Raw genomic sequence first — 13,107 nt, 5'->3', positions numbered from 1 at the left:
CACAATTGCTGCAACACAAATCAGAAATCACTGGCGCTGCAGCCCGTTGAAACACAAGTAGCACGGCAAGCAACCATAGGGCGGCATTGGGCTAGAAACGGGGATCAGGCCATCAGGGGGACTTACCGGCACGGTGCCACATAGGTCCTGTTTAGTTTCCCACCAAATTTTTTTCATCCATCCCATCAAATCTTTTAGACATATGCATAGAACATTAAATGTAGATAAAAAAATAAACTAATTACACAGTTTTGTTGAAAATCGCGAGACGAATCTTTTAAGCCTAGTTACTCTATGATTAGCCTTAAGTGCTACAGTAACCCACCTATGCTAATGATAGATTAATTATGCTTAATAGATTTGTCTTGTAGTTTCTTGACTAGCTATGTAATTTATTTTTTTATTAGTTTCTAAAAACCGCTCCCGACATCCTTCCGACACATCTGATGTGACATCTAAAAAATTTTCATCTACAATCTAAACAGGGCCTTAATCTAACAGTTTAGAACTGAGAATTGTATGTTTTTCAAGGGGCTGAGGGAGTATGTGCTTATCTTTTTTTTTCTTTCTTTTGAGAGCGCCCCTGCCCGTACCTCTTTTTTTTTTTAGAGGTGGTGCTCTCCGCGCGCCACTGGTCTTTTGTTCTCTTGTTGAAGCATGAGGGGTTGTTCAGCCCCTGGACCAGGGAAGCATGCCAAATGTGACGACTAGGCGCCTACGAGATTATTATTTTTCTTTTGTTTTTGGAATTGAAGCCAAATTATTCGGTCATGTCAAGTACCAAGAACCGACTTATGAACTCTCGGCAGTCGGCACTAGCCCGTGGAGTGGACGCATGGCATAGCGGCACGATGGCACCACTTTAGCCATGCATTTGCATGTGCGAGCGTCAAAAAACCTCAGCTAGCACTAGATATAGCTAGGCCTTGTTTATTTCATCCCGAAAATTAAAAAGTTTTTCAAAATTCTACATCACACCAAATTTTACGGTACATGCATGAATTATTAAATATAGATAAAAATAAAAACTAATTACACAGTTTGCTTGTAAATCACGAGACGAATCTTTTAACCATAATTAGTCTATGATTGAACAATATTTGCCGCAAACAAACGAAAGTGTTACAGTAGCGAAATCCAAAAAAAAAATTCACATCTAAACAAAGCCCTAGTCAATCTTCTCGAGAAATTCCATGGAAACTGATCAAACTTCTCCAGCCACCATTAATATCCACCCACGATGCACATGCACGTACGAACGTGAACAATCTCAGCGTGACATTTTCCAGTCCACCATCTTTGATTTTTTTTTCCACATCTGATCCCAATCCGATTCTGCAGGGTCATCCAGTCCATCCACACTATAAAACCATGTGCTTGCACACGTATCCAAAGCACTCCACCACACACGCTTCGTTCTCTACATACTTTCGGCTGCATTAATTCGCCAACAAAATGGCAGCTTCTTCTTCCGTGACGACCGTCGGCGGCAGCTTCCTCGCCGCCCTCGCCCTCCTCGCCGTAGCCAGCGACGCGGCGGTGTTCACGGTGGTGAACCGGTGCCCCTACACCGTGTGGGCCGCGTCCGTGCCGGTGGGCGGCGGTCGGCGGCTGAACCGCGGCGAGACGTGGCGGATCACGGCCCCCCCGGGCACGACGGCGGCGCGCATCTGGGCGCGCACGGGCTGCCAGTTCGACGCGAGCGGGCGCGGGAGCTGCCGCACGGGCGACTGCGGCGGCGTGCTGCAGTGCACGGGGTACGGGCGCGCCCCCAACACGCTGGCGGAGTACGCGCTGAAGCAGTTCAACAACCTCGACTTCTTCGACATCTCCCTCATCGACGGCTTCAACGTGCCCATGAGCTTCCTCCCCGACGGCGGGTCCGGGTGCAGCCGCGGCCCGCGGTGCGCCGTCGACGTGAACGCGCGGTGCCCCGCCGAGCTGAGGCAGGACGGGGTGTGCAACAACGCGTGCCCCGTGTTCAAGCAGGACGTCTACTGCTGCGTCGGATCGGCGGCCAACAACTGCGGGCCGACCAAGTACTCGAGGTACTTCAAGGGGCAGTGTCCCGACGCGTACAGCTACCCAAAGGACGACGCCACCAGCACATTCACCTGCCCAACCGGAACCAACTACAAGGTCGTCTTCTGCCCGTGACCGTGAGGCTGAAGATGACCGGCCGGGAGTGATCATGCGAATGCGACGAAGAAATAAAAGGATCGATCGAGGTTTGTGTAGTAAGCTAGTAGTGTGCTCAACTGGAGCAAAAATAAATAAAGCCAACAATTAAACGCGTGTGATTTCTATGTCACCAACTCAGTATATATAGTCACCATATATAATGAAGCATACTGAAGTTGTTTCTTAAATTACATGCATGACGATAGCGGCTCATACTAAAACTGGATTTTATGGACTGAATCGCATGCGACTTAGCATTTGAATTCGTACATACACCGAACAAAGAAAGGTGATTAGTTGCCGGTACTGATCTTTGGTCTTAATTTGGACGAGTAATTGGACGCGCTTGGACTTGGCTATACATGCATGACTACATCTCTCAGCGTGCTCAACTGGGGATGGAGAAATAAAAAAGCTAAAAAAACGCGTGTGATTATATTTCTACATCACCATATTAAACAATTCTTCTGTGTTTATTCGTTTCTCAGTATACTAGGGCCTTGTTTAGTTCATCCCAAAAACCAAAAAGTTCAAGATTCTCCATCACATCGAATCTTGCGGCACATGCATGAAGCATTAAGTATAGACGCAAACAAAAACCAATTACACAGTTTGCCTGTAAATTGCGAGATGAATCATTTAACCCTAGTTAGTCTATGATTAGACAATATTTGCCACAAACAAACAAAAGTACCACAGTAGCGAAATCCAAAATGTTTTCACATCTAATAAGGCTTAGCTAGTCTTGTTGTTGCCTCCTTCGTAATGATATTGTCTTTTTTTTTTTGAGAAAAACTTTTTTCTCTATTATATGTCTGACATGCTCTTATTTGAATCTATTTGCTCACGACTTATTTGAATTTGCAACATAATTTCAGCCACGTCTCGCCGCGGTTCAGCTAGCTGCCGCCGTCGTCGTCGACCGGCACGGACGCGGCCCACACGTGAAGGCGCGCACTGGTTCACCACCGTGAAGACAGCGGCGTCGCTGGCGACGGCGAGGAGGGCGGTGGCGCGCGGCGAGGAGGATGCTCTTATAAGTGGTCGGATCGGATTTAGATCGGATGTGGGAGAAAAAAAATCAAAGATGGTGGACTGGAAAATGTCACGCTGAGATTGTTCACGTCTGAGCGTGCATGGTGGAAAATCATGATGGTTATATGGTTGGAGAAGGTTCAACACTTTCCATGGAAATTGTTGAGAAAGATTGACTTGCTAGAGCTACTAGATTGTTTGACGCTCGCTAGCTCGCAGATGCAAATGGGCTAAAGTGGTGTCATGCGTCCACCGGCTTGTGCCGATTGTCGAGGAACTAGGGGTGCAAATGAGTGATGATTAGGTGCACCTCTAAACCTCTTTAGTTTAAATATTTATACTACTTCTAAAAAAAATTAAAAAGTAGTATAAATATTTGAACTAAAAAGGTTTGGAGGTGCACCTAAAGGTTACCCCTTTGCACGCCTATGAGGAACGCGGATTTTCCACAGGTGACCTCCCGAGACGTGATGTTTTGAACCATTAAATGTGTTCCATTAGATGGTAGAATCTAAACGGACCTTTAGAAAATGCTTCTCAGTTTCGACCCAGTACAATTCTTACTTGTTGCTTTTTGAAAAGGACAGGAAAATGCTATATGTCATTGAGACTCGAAGTGTGAATTCAGATCCATAATTGGACCTAGATAAAATCTAATTAGAATGACTTGAAATATTGAAAACCTAGATCACTATGGCAGTTCATGATCCTAGATAAAAATGCAGAAAAAGTTTAAAATAAGAATGCGGAAAAATTTTAAAAAACCCCACGGTACATTACACTTTTGTTCAAATTGTGAAGCTCGTGCTTACAAATGAAGATCTCACATGGTCGTATACAAAGCAATAAACAGCAAACCAAACAAGAGATCATCGAATACATACAGCTGAGATCGAAATACACAACACAACACAACCAATCCTTTTACCTCCTCTAATAATCAGCATGCATGCAATCCTTAATCTGCTGTCGGTCAATCGCGAACCGTCTGATCCGTATATATATTCCTCACGAATTGCACGGTTACCATGCATCTGCAGGCAATCCTTAATCTGCTGTCAGGCTTCCTTCTCGTCGTTTCTCCAGTTACCATGCATCTTGGGCCCCGTCGGCCCTTCCCCGACGAGCACCTTCTCCACCAGCTTGGCTAGCCGCTCCCTCACCGAACGCGGCAGGATCCTCGCGGCGCGGTTGATCTCGCGCCCGATGTCGTACTCCTCCCGCGGCCCCCACTCGCGCTCGAACCCGACCCACGCCGGCTCCTTGACGCCGAGGTACTCCACCGACACCACTTCGCACCGCCCGGCGCCGGTGTCCAGCCGGCTACCCCTGGCGCAGTCGTTCCGGATCCCGATGCCCAGGCTCGTGTTGCCCTGCAGCACCGTCCCGGCGTTCGGGTAGAACGCGTGCCCGTGCTGCGACGCGTACGCCACCGGCCTGTTCCCGCCGTCCCCGTCGGCGAGGTACTCCAGCCGCGACGCGTCCACCCAGGTGCCCGCGCTGTGCTGCGAGAAGTACACCCGGAGCAGCTCGCCGGAGAAGTTGCTCACGCGCAGCGTCACGTGCTCCCAGTCGCCGACGTGCTCGCCGATCTTGCCGAGCGGGATCGACTGGATGAGTCCGACCTTGGCGCGCGCCGGCCCGTTGAACGGGAAGAAGATCCACACCGCGAGGTCGGTCACCGTCCCGCCGAGCATCGGTTTCGCCTGCACGTACACCTTCGCACCGGCGAGGTCTCCCTTCTTGACCTTCTCCCTCTGGTTGTTGTCCACCGGCAGGTCCAGCCAGTACCCGCCGTCATTGCCGCCGCCTTGCGGGAGGTTCGACCCGTCGGCGGCCACTGGCGTCGGGGTCTGGCTGCCCTTCTGGTACAGCAGCGCGTCGTTCTCGAAGAACCACGTCACCGACGAAGGGAGGTAGGACTCGTTCGGGTGCAGGTACACGTGCGGCGCGTAGGCCGCCAGGAGTGAGTTCACCTGGGCCAGGTCAGGCATGGCGGACGTGTAGCTCGCGCTGTTGTTCTTCAGACACGCCGGCGTCGTCGACGCTCCCGCCGGCGTCGCGCTGCTCTGGGCGAGGAACGTGCCAGCGTGCACGCCGCGGGCGTCGATGCCGCGGACCGCCGGCCTCAGGGTGGCCGCGCTGAAGCCATCCTTGTCGCTGGTCAACACCGTGTCCTCGATCTCGGACGCGTCGGTGAAGTCGGAACGGACACACCTGACCTCGTCGGGCGAAGGCTTGTCCGCCGCGGCTGTGACCACCACGCCGACGGCCTTGTAGCCTTCGGGCGCCGTGGGGAGCCAGAAGTGGCCGGCGCCGTCCGGGCTGGACCAGACGAGGGCGTAGTCCAGTGGCGCGGCGAGGACTGCACCGGTGCCAGACGTGTCCCGACCGACGAGGACATGACCGAAGAGAGGCCGGTTGTTGGGCTGCGCGTAGTGGCCGAGCACGGAGAAGCCGGCGGGGACCGGCGAGGGCTTGAAGAAGGTGGCGCCGAGGCCGTCTTGGCCGCCCTGCGTGGTGGACCAGACCTTGGCAAATGTGGTGATTTGGCGCACCTCCAGGCCTCCAAGGTCTATGCTGCCCTTGCCAAATCCTCCATCTTCTGAACCTGAAACGTGGCGCCACCGGTGAGCTAAACAAATTTCAGCGCGGACAAAAATCTAAGCTAAATTTCAGACCAGTGTGGTATAAGTCAATGTCTTTTTATGCTAGTTTCTAATATTCAGATGACTGATACGTTGATTTTCAGTCATTTTCATATCAACCACTACATCAGCACCAACAAAAAATCACATGTTTTGTTTCTTTGTGCAGCATTAAACATGAGGAAACAGGGGAAAATTCCATAACCACAATAATAAAATGCCTTGCTACTCGCGTGCTCTGAATAGAGACAAGCCTAACTTCAAAACAACTTTGACTTGATGAAGGGTAATATCTGCTGGCTTCAGAGGCTGGAGCGTACCCTAAGCTTGTTCTCATTAATTGATCATATATAAATAACTAAGAATCTATGCTTATCTTGTTACGTTTCAAAAATAGTTGCAAACAAAGGATCACACTAAAGATTTGATCATAGATAACTAAGAATCTATGCTTATTATCGTGTTACGTTTCAAACATAGTGCAACACAAAGGATCAAACTAAAGGAGCGAGGATCATTTAGTTAATGAATTTAGCAAAGCATGTTCTTTGACGTGATTGCAGGCAAACTACGTCTACCTGAATAAAGCTTAAAGACAACATGTGGCGTGTGTTTTTTTTTTGGCTGTCTGAAATCCTGAAGTGTCCGTCCTTTAACATTAGAAACGAAAGGCCACAAAAAGAGCCTCCGTACAAGGAAAACAACCCCATCGATCAGTGATTGGACAAACTCACAAACAAGCTGAAAAGGAGCACTAGCTAGTACTGATAGACTCAAACTAGCAGAGATTATCTACCATTCGTGCACCGAATGTTATCGGGAAAACATGAACGCAAGTATTCAATCAATGAGCTTATATATCAACATGATGTACCTGACGCGGGCACCGCCGGTAGCCCAGCCGGAGGAACGAATCGGTCCTCAATGGGCAGCGCCGCCGTCCCCATGGGCAAGCAGGACAAGCACGACCAGCTCCTCCGCATAACCCCGACGAGGTCCACCGGAGAAGAAGGCAACCCGCAGCTGCAAGACGTATCGTATCGTATGTATCCTTGGCGGCTCAGCTCAGAGCCACAGCAGAACGAAGCTGAGCTGATATAGAGCAGGATCGGAGGCAGCTCGCCGTCTCAGCTCTCGACTCCTCTCCCGACAAGTGACAATGTATATATGGGATGCTTCGGCGACACTAGTCGTCAATCTTAAATACAAATCCAGCCGCACACAGCCCCGGCGGGTTGCCTTGTCGGCCACCCCTGCTGCCCGTTGCAAGGAACCGGCGGTTACTTGCAAGAAACCTCGAGCTCGCTCGCTCTCTCTCTCTCTCTCGACCAGTGATCGCCGAGGCTAGCTATGGCCTAGCTTTTGTTTGGCGACGACTTCACTGCCCGTGCCTTTAAATGCGTCTTCCTCAGCTTCACGGCTCAACCATTATATAGGAGTACAGTATATGTTTTTGATTGACGACATGGATCTAATCCATTGTTTTGGATTGGCATCCATTGGCGCGCGCGCGCTTCCATCACCTCAACTCCTCCCACGAGATACACACGTCGTGGCCTTGTTTGTTTAGCGTTTCGTGACGGCTTGGACTTGGGTGCTCACCGTGTGTTGGCTTAGCTAGCTGGAGCCAAAGGCCGGCATGGACAGACTGGTTTATCTATTGCTTGTGGTAGCGTCGCGCGTGCTTCGGCACACCGTATCAAATTGGGAGCAAAACGTGCGACAAAGCAAGGCCAGCGACGACGCGCCTCGGGCTGCGTTGTTTTTTCTGGTTATTAGGTCAGAGCAGAGCAGGTAAGGCCGGACATGCGTTCTGATGACCAGACCATGGCGTCGTTTGATTAGATGCTCGTAGTTTGTTTATTTCACATGAACGACGCGGGGTGGCTAAACAAAACGGAGAGAGCGGTTGAAAGATTCCGGCGATGATGCAGAGTAACAAATATTATTCACACACACAATAACACAAGCGACTTGCAAGGCTCCCTTCCTCCAATGGGATCACGCAAGTTTCAGAGTTCAGACTCATAATAATTTTGAGCATAAGTTCAGACTCATAATAGTTCGCCGGAATTAGAACGGAGAACTTGTAAAGAATATGCAAGTATTCAAGGGGAATATCCATTTTTTGCGCTGCTGGAAGTCATATCAGCTTGGAGTGCTCCAGGACAAGTTTCCGTGTCGGACGTGGGCAAGAGGCGACTTGCAAATTTTTGTTTTCAATGTGGAGTCTTTCTGGACTATTTCTAGGTGTAATCATTCAAACGAGCAAATATTATTTTCCCTGTTGCATGTACAACGGTACAGAAATCAGGCAGTACAGCTGGTCTGTCCGATACAGGGTGTGATCCAGGCTTCGTTGGACCTGCTACAAATTTTAAAGTATAGGCTACTAATGGCTAAGGGAAGTGCGTATGCATATGGGATTAAACATCACGTTTTGATGCATTTGGAATATTAACCACGCACACTAGGATGCAAAACTGGATTTCCACAAGCATCAAAAGTATCATATTGCGAAGTCTTCACGGTAGATGTTGACATATTAAAGGAAAATTCATGACAATGCGTTTATATTGTCAATATCAAAACCAAGAATACATGGGGGAGCTTTTATGTTACCAAAAAAATAGGAACAACTGTATTCGATTTTTGTTTCTCTTTACTCTTTCGTGATGTATAACTGAAATAGATGCTTCCAGTGTCAAGTGTCCAAATTAAATGTTATCTCTGTATAAGAATTCTATAAGGAAACAAAGGACAAATATACATGTAGGAACTTCAACTAGAAAGAACCACTATGCTCCTGGTACTAACCTCTCTGCTCTGAGAAGACAGGTTCTTCTGTAATAAAATCAGATATTTCTTCATGATTTCTTATATTTGAATTATAATCCAATCAAATGATGTTTGCCCTTGGCTCTCAGATGAAAGTACTGCAGATCAGGAGGGCAAAACTTAGTCCTCCAAAAAAGTTTGCTGTTAGTTTCAGGCAAACGTGTCTTTGTTGACTGTTTAGCAGTGGAAACACTTACCATAGCCTATAACAGGACTCATTTGTTAATAACATAGCCGTGCATTCCCATGTTCCAGCAAATTGAGGCCCTACTGGGAAAGGGCATTAATAAACATAGAAAGATGCTCACCCATGTGCTAAGTATGGCGCTGGACAAATGATTCGACAAGCGGATTTACAAGGTCAGGTGCTTCATCCTGCAGGACAAATACAAACAAATAAAACAGTAAACCCCATATGCAAAGGTACAAAACACTAGGCATAATACAGTAGCTGACTAAATTAATCTGCTACAAAGAGGACCTGAGGGCAGTGTCCAACATCTGGCAAAACAACAAAATCTTCAACTGTATCAAAAGATGCATAAGCTCTTCCAAGCTCAACAGGCTCCCATGGGTCCTTCTCCCCCCATGCTACCAAAACTGGACACTGCACAAAACAAAAGAAAACCATAAATAATTTCCAAAATCAAAATGAACTGTTAATCACACAACTAAGAATCTAAGATCATCCTAACCTTAACCAATGGAAGCAACTCTTCAGGTAGAGGTCCTCCAGAGTAGCAGATGAACTCAAGGAATACATCCACTGCTCCAGGATCAAGACCAGGCTGTAGAATAATCTGAACTAGCTCATCTGTCACTGCAGATGTGTCATGATAACACTGCAGAAAGTTTATTTAGAACCAGAAAAGCATAAAAGTTGAAGTGTATGCAATCTAAAGGTATAACTACATATCATTAAAGAAGCAAAAAAAAAAACACATTCTATACTTACAATGAACCAAAAGGATCTCCATGCTTCAGCAAGGAAAAAGAAAATTTAAAGAGTTCTTTGGTTGGATATAATTGTTTCTTATCGAGTGGCATACAATGACCAGTTCAACCAAAAGTTTATGGTACAGACGAAACATGCACAATGCACTCATACTTCAATGCTCCCACTCACGAGAATGGTTTATACAATTTGATCCATATATAAAAATCTCCACTACAACACGTCAACATGCATGCGAGTATGTCCTCACATATCTGATTCAAAACATCACAAATCATCTTGCAAGCAGACTATTGTAGTGCAAGACAGAAATAAATAAAGAAAGTTATGCTACAATTTCAACAACAAAAAGAAGAGGTTGAGGAACATCATTTCCCACTGTTTCTAGGAGAAATAGTGAGTCATAAGTTTTATGTTTAGAAGGGGCCTAAAATTCAGTAGTTGAGCCGAGATTTGGTGCAATGAAGTTCTATTGGAGTTTCTCTTGAGCACACAGATCTTAAGCTGTTCTACAGGGAACATCTATCCCCAAAGAAAATGTTGAGCAGCAAATGTCAAAATGACTTCCATTTACTTCAGATAGTGGTGCGAGGCATCTATTTGTATCCTAAGTAAAACCTTGTTTTTTGCTTTTTCTGCTGTTACATATGAGAAATGAGCATGTAATCCTCTCACAGGGCCTGTTTGGAATCTATGGAATTTCACAGGAATCAGTTCAATTTCACGGGAAAAACGCAGGAACAGGATTTTTTCCCCCGTGTTCCAAACATCTAGTTTATCATTACTGTTGTAGAAAAAGATTAGGGCCCTTCTCTGAGAGCTTGGGCTTGTGCATAAGACCTATCACAAGTTTGCACATGGCTTCACCACGTAATAAAAGGGTTAAATTTATAAACCGAAAAACTCTGACTCATAAACTGCATATTTAAGCTTAAGCTAATGGTAGCTTTCAGCTCTACAAGCCCAAGCTATGGTCCCAATATACTAGTGCAATGTTTTGTAACACATATAGTTTTTTCTTATAAGTATATTATCCTCGACATAAGATTGAATGTAACAGTATATTTTTTTAATAATGGAAATTTTGGAACTTCTCGCCTTAGTATCGCATGGGCATAGCATAATATTACATCTTCTGGATATATTTTTACAAGATGAGATGCTAGAGAGGAAATACCTGGCAAAGAATATTTTTCACAGATTCTGGTGTAGCAACAGCATTAAAAAATAGCTTCCCAACAATAGTGTTCCTAGAAAGCAGTAAATGCATTATAACAAGCAACTACCTAGCACCAAAATATTGTGATGGGAGTACGAAATACAAATTACCTTAGGAGACTTTGAAAAGATTTGATGAAAGGCTTTCCAAACCATGGCTGCTTTGTGATGTGAAGCATCCTTAGTGAAATATCCAATAAAACAATTCCCTTACATTTTTTAGGTTCCATAACGGCTGCCTGCAGACCAACAACCCCTACAGGATAGTAAGCACAGCACACAGATTTAAGATACTCAAATCATATATCAAATAATCACGAGACCAGTCTACTTAATCAGATTCGCGAATTTACTCATTTCAGTAACAAATAAAATAAGAATACCAAGCTGGGCATCCAGCATTTCAATACTGGAAATGTGTCTTTCAACAGATTGTACCAAGTAACCAGCATTTCTATGCTAAGACTGCCACATCAGTACCTCAAATGTATTATAAAAATGGTCAATGTAACATATGACTAAAGATAATGACAATAAAGGTGCAATAAAAGAGGAACTTGCTAGAGATTCTGACAAAAAAAATCTGGACCTCACCATGGTGACTGGTGGGTCCTATATACGATTCTAATATAACTACTGGATGTTGTTAATAACCTTTTAAAATCCAAAAGATAAAGATGGTAAGTACATAAAACCAACCATATAACTCCCTTGCAATAAAGAAATAGTCAAATATATTCGGAGTAACAGCATAACTGTGTAGAATTAGCAATAGTTGCCAAATCATGTGTGCATCTGGCATACCTCCAATTGAATTGCATATGAAGAAAGCTTCACTCTGAACCACTTCCGCACAAAATGTATTCAGCTGTTCTCCCCATGTCTCAAAAGTATAAAAGTTCTCCCCTACCTCACGCGGATTAGGCTTATCGGAGTAGCCATAACCAATTAGATCTATCGCATATACCCTGTGTGCGACGGCTAGAACAGGAATATTTTTCCGCCAATGGTCACTGAAAAGAAAAGGAATATATGGGTGAACATATCTTCTCTTAAAGATGGATTACTGCAACGCAAAGGTAGCTGATAACTTGCAGAGAGACATATGTGTGGTTAGTAAAGGGCTAGAGTTACTTTAGTCTCGTACGGGTACAGAGTAACTTTGAAGCAAAATAATCAGAAAATTTTCGATGTAACACGTAAACAAATCTTCTCTTAAAGCTGAATTATCAAATGAATATAAGATCTCAAGTACCTACTAAGTTAATGGGCTGCTTTCCCCTGGCCTATTCTACATTTCTGCATAGCTTTTTTTTTCTTAAAAATGCATTTCTGCATATCTTAGCAGTCCACCAACGAAAAGTGTACCAACAGCTAAGGAAGTAAGGAACATTTGCTATTAAGAACTGGAGTTGCTTGCAAATCTGGAGACAGATTATGAAACAGAAACACTCAAACACGGGTTTATCAGAGTATGGCAGACACCTGTTTGCCCCAAACCCATGAATCAGAACCAATGCAGGGCCTGATGTTCCAGCGTACTGGTAGCGAATGTTGTAGCCCTTCCATTTCCATGTGCTGCATGCAAACGAAGAAAGGCAGCAATCAACGATAAGCAACACAAGTCGCGATATCCAAAACAATGAAACCGCAATCGGACACCAGACGTCACGTCAGGCGCCGAGGCGCGGCGGTGCCTACCCGGTGCTTACTTGGGGCTGAGGCACCACCGGCGAGGACGCGTCGGCCGAGACTGCTACGTCCGGGAGCGGCGCGACTGCGGGTCTCTCCTCTACTGGGTCCGCCTTGGAGCTCGAGGCCACGACGCGCAGGCTGGAGCGTGGCGCGCCTCCCGTGGCCGTGGAGGGTTTAAAACGCCCGTAGAATCGCGGCGGGTGGGGCCCCACGGCGAAGACCACGCGGGCCGCCGTGCCGCTGCGGCGAGCGGGGAGGGGGCTGGGAGCGGCCGCGCAAGCCATACCGCCGCGCCGCGCGCGCACGGCGTGGTGTGTGTGGAGAGTCGAGGAGAGTCCACAGCCGAGACTGGGGAGGGAATCGGGAAGACGGAGAGAAGCAACGCAACGGGCGCGCGTGCGGGAGCTCCTCAACCATTGCCCATTGGTGTTCGTTGTTTCGACGCGTGGGCGAAACGGGACGGCAGGAGGCGAGCGGGGGCGGGGCTGGGTTTGGTGGGCCTCGAGTAGCGGACCTAAAAGACCTGCAACAGTCGGG

At 46.7% G+C, this 13,107-nt stretch overlaps 3 protein-coding genes across 6 annotated transcripts; 1 reads left to right on the top strand and 2 right to left on the bottom strand.

Annotated features, from left to right (window-relative positions):
• LOC8055687 (alpha-amylase/trypsin inhibitor) lies at positions 1,382-2,372 on the top strand. Its single transcript, XM_002463032.2, has one exon. It carries the CDS (start codon positions 1,456-1,458, stop codon positions 2,155-2,157), a length of 702 nt encoding a protein of 233 aa, XP_002463077.1. The 5' UTR covers positions 1,382-1,455; the 3' UTR covers positions 2,158-2,372.
• On the bottom strand, positions 3,961-7,294 carry LOC8055685. The gene is made up of 2 exons (XM_002460865.2): positions 6,739-7,294; positions 3,961-5,827 (listed from the first exon to the last, which is right to left on the bottom strand). The coding sequence occupies exons 1-2, from the start codon at positions 6,845-6,847 to the stop codon at positions 4,275-4,277; spliced, it is 1,662 nt and encodes a 553-aa protein (XP_002460910.1). The 5' UTR covers positions 6,848-7,294; the 3' UTR covers positions 3,961-4,274.
• LOC8058348 (uncharacterized hydrolase YugF) lies at positions 8,389-12,979 on the bottom strand. Of its 4 annotated transcripts, XM_021454379.1 has the most exons (10): positions 12,577-12,978; positions 12,361-12,453; positions 11,680-11,888; positions 10,987-11,131; positions 10,835-10,907; positions 9,398-9,544; positions 9,184-9,309; positions 8,900-9,077; positions 8,682-8,800; positions 8,389-8,594 (listed from the first exon to the last, which is right to left on the bottom strand). In XM_021454379.1, the coding sequence occupies exons 1-8, from the start codon at positions 12,852-12,854 to the stop codon at positions 9,018-9,020; spliced, it is 1,131 nt and encodes a 376-aa protein (XP_021310054.1). In that variant the 5' UTR covers positions 12,855-12,978; the 3' UTR covers positions 8,389-8,594; positions 8,682-8,800; positions 8,900-9,017. The 4 variants fall into 4 exon arrangements, with proteins under 4 accessions (XP_021310054.1, XP_021310052.1, XP_021310053.1 ...); XM_021454377.1 differs by having other exon boundaries at positions 8,412-8,828; positions 12,577-12,979; XM_021454378.1 differs by having other exon boundaries at positions 8,412-8,821; positions 12,577-12,979.

This window comes from Sorghum bicolor, chromosome 2, assembly GCF_000003195.3.
Source record: "Sorghum bicolor cultivar BTx623 chromosome 2, Sorghum_bicolor_NCBIv3, whole genome shotgun sequence".
Lineage (NCBI taxonomy): Eukaryota > Viridiplantae > Streptophyta > Magnoliopsida > Poales > Poaceae > Sorghum > Sorghum bicolor.
The sequence above is the reverse complement of the archived record's forward strand: the minus strand, read 5'-3'. Positions and strand labels throughout refer to the sequence as shown.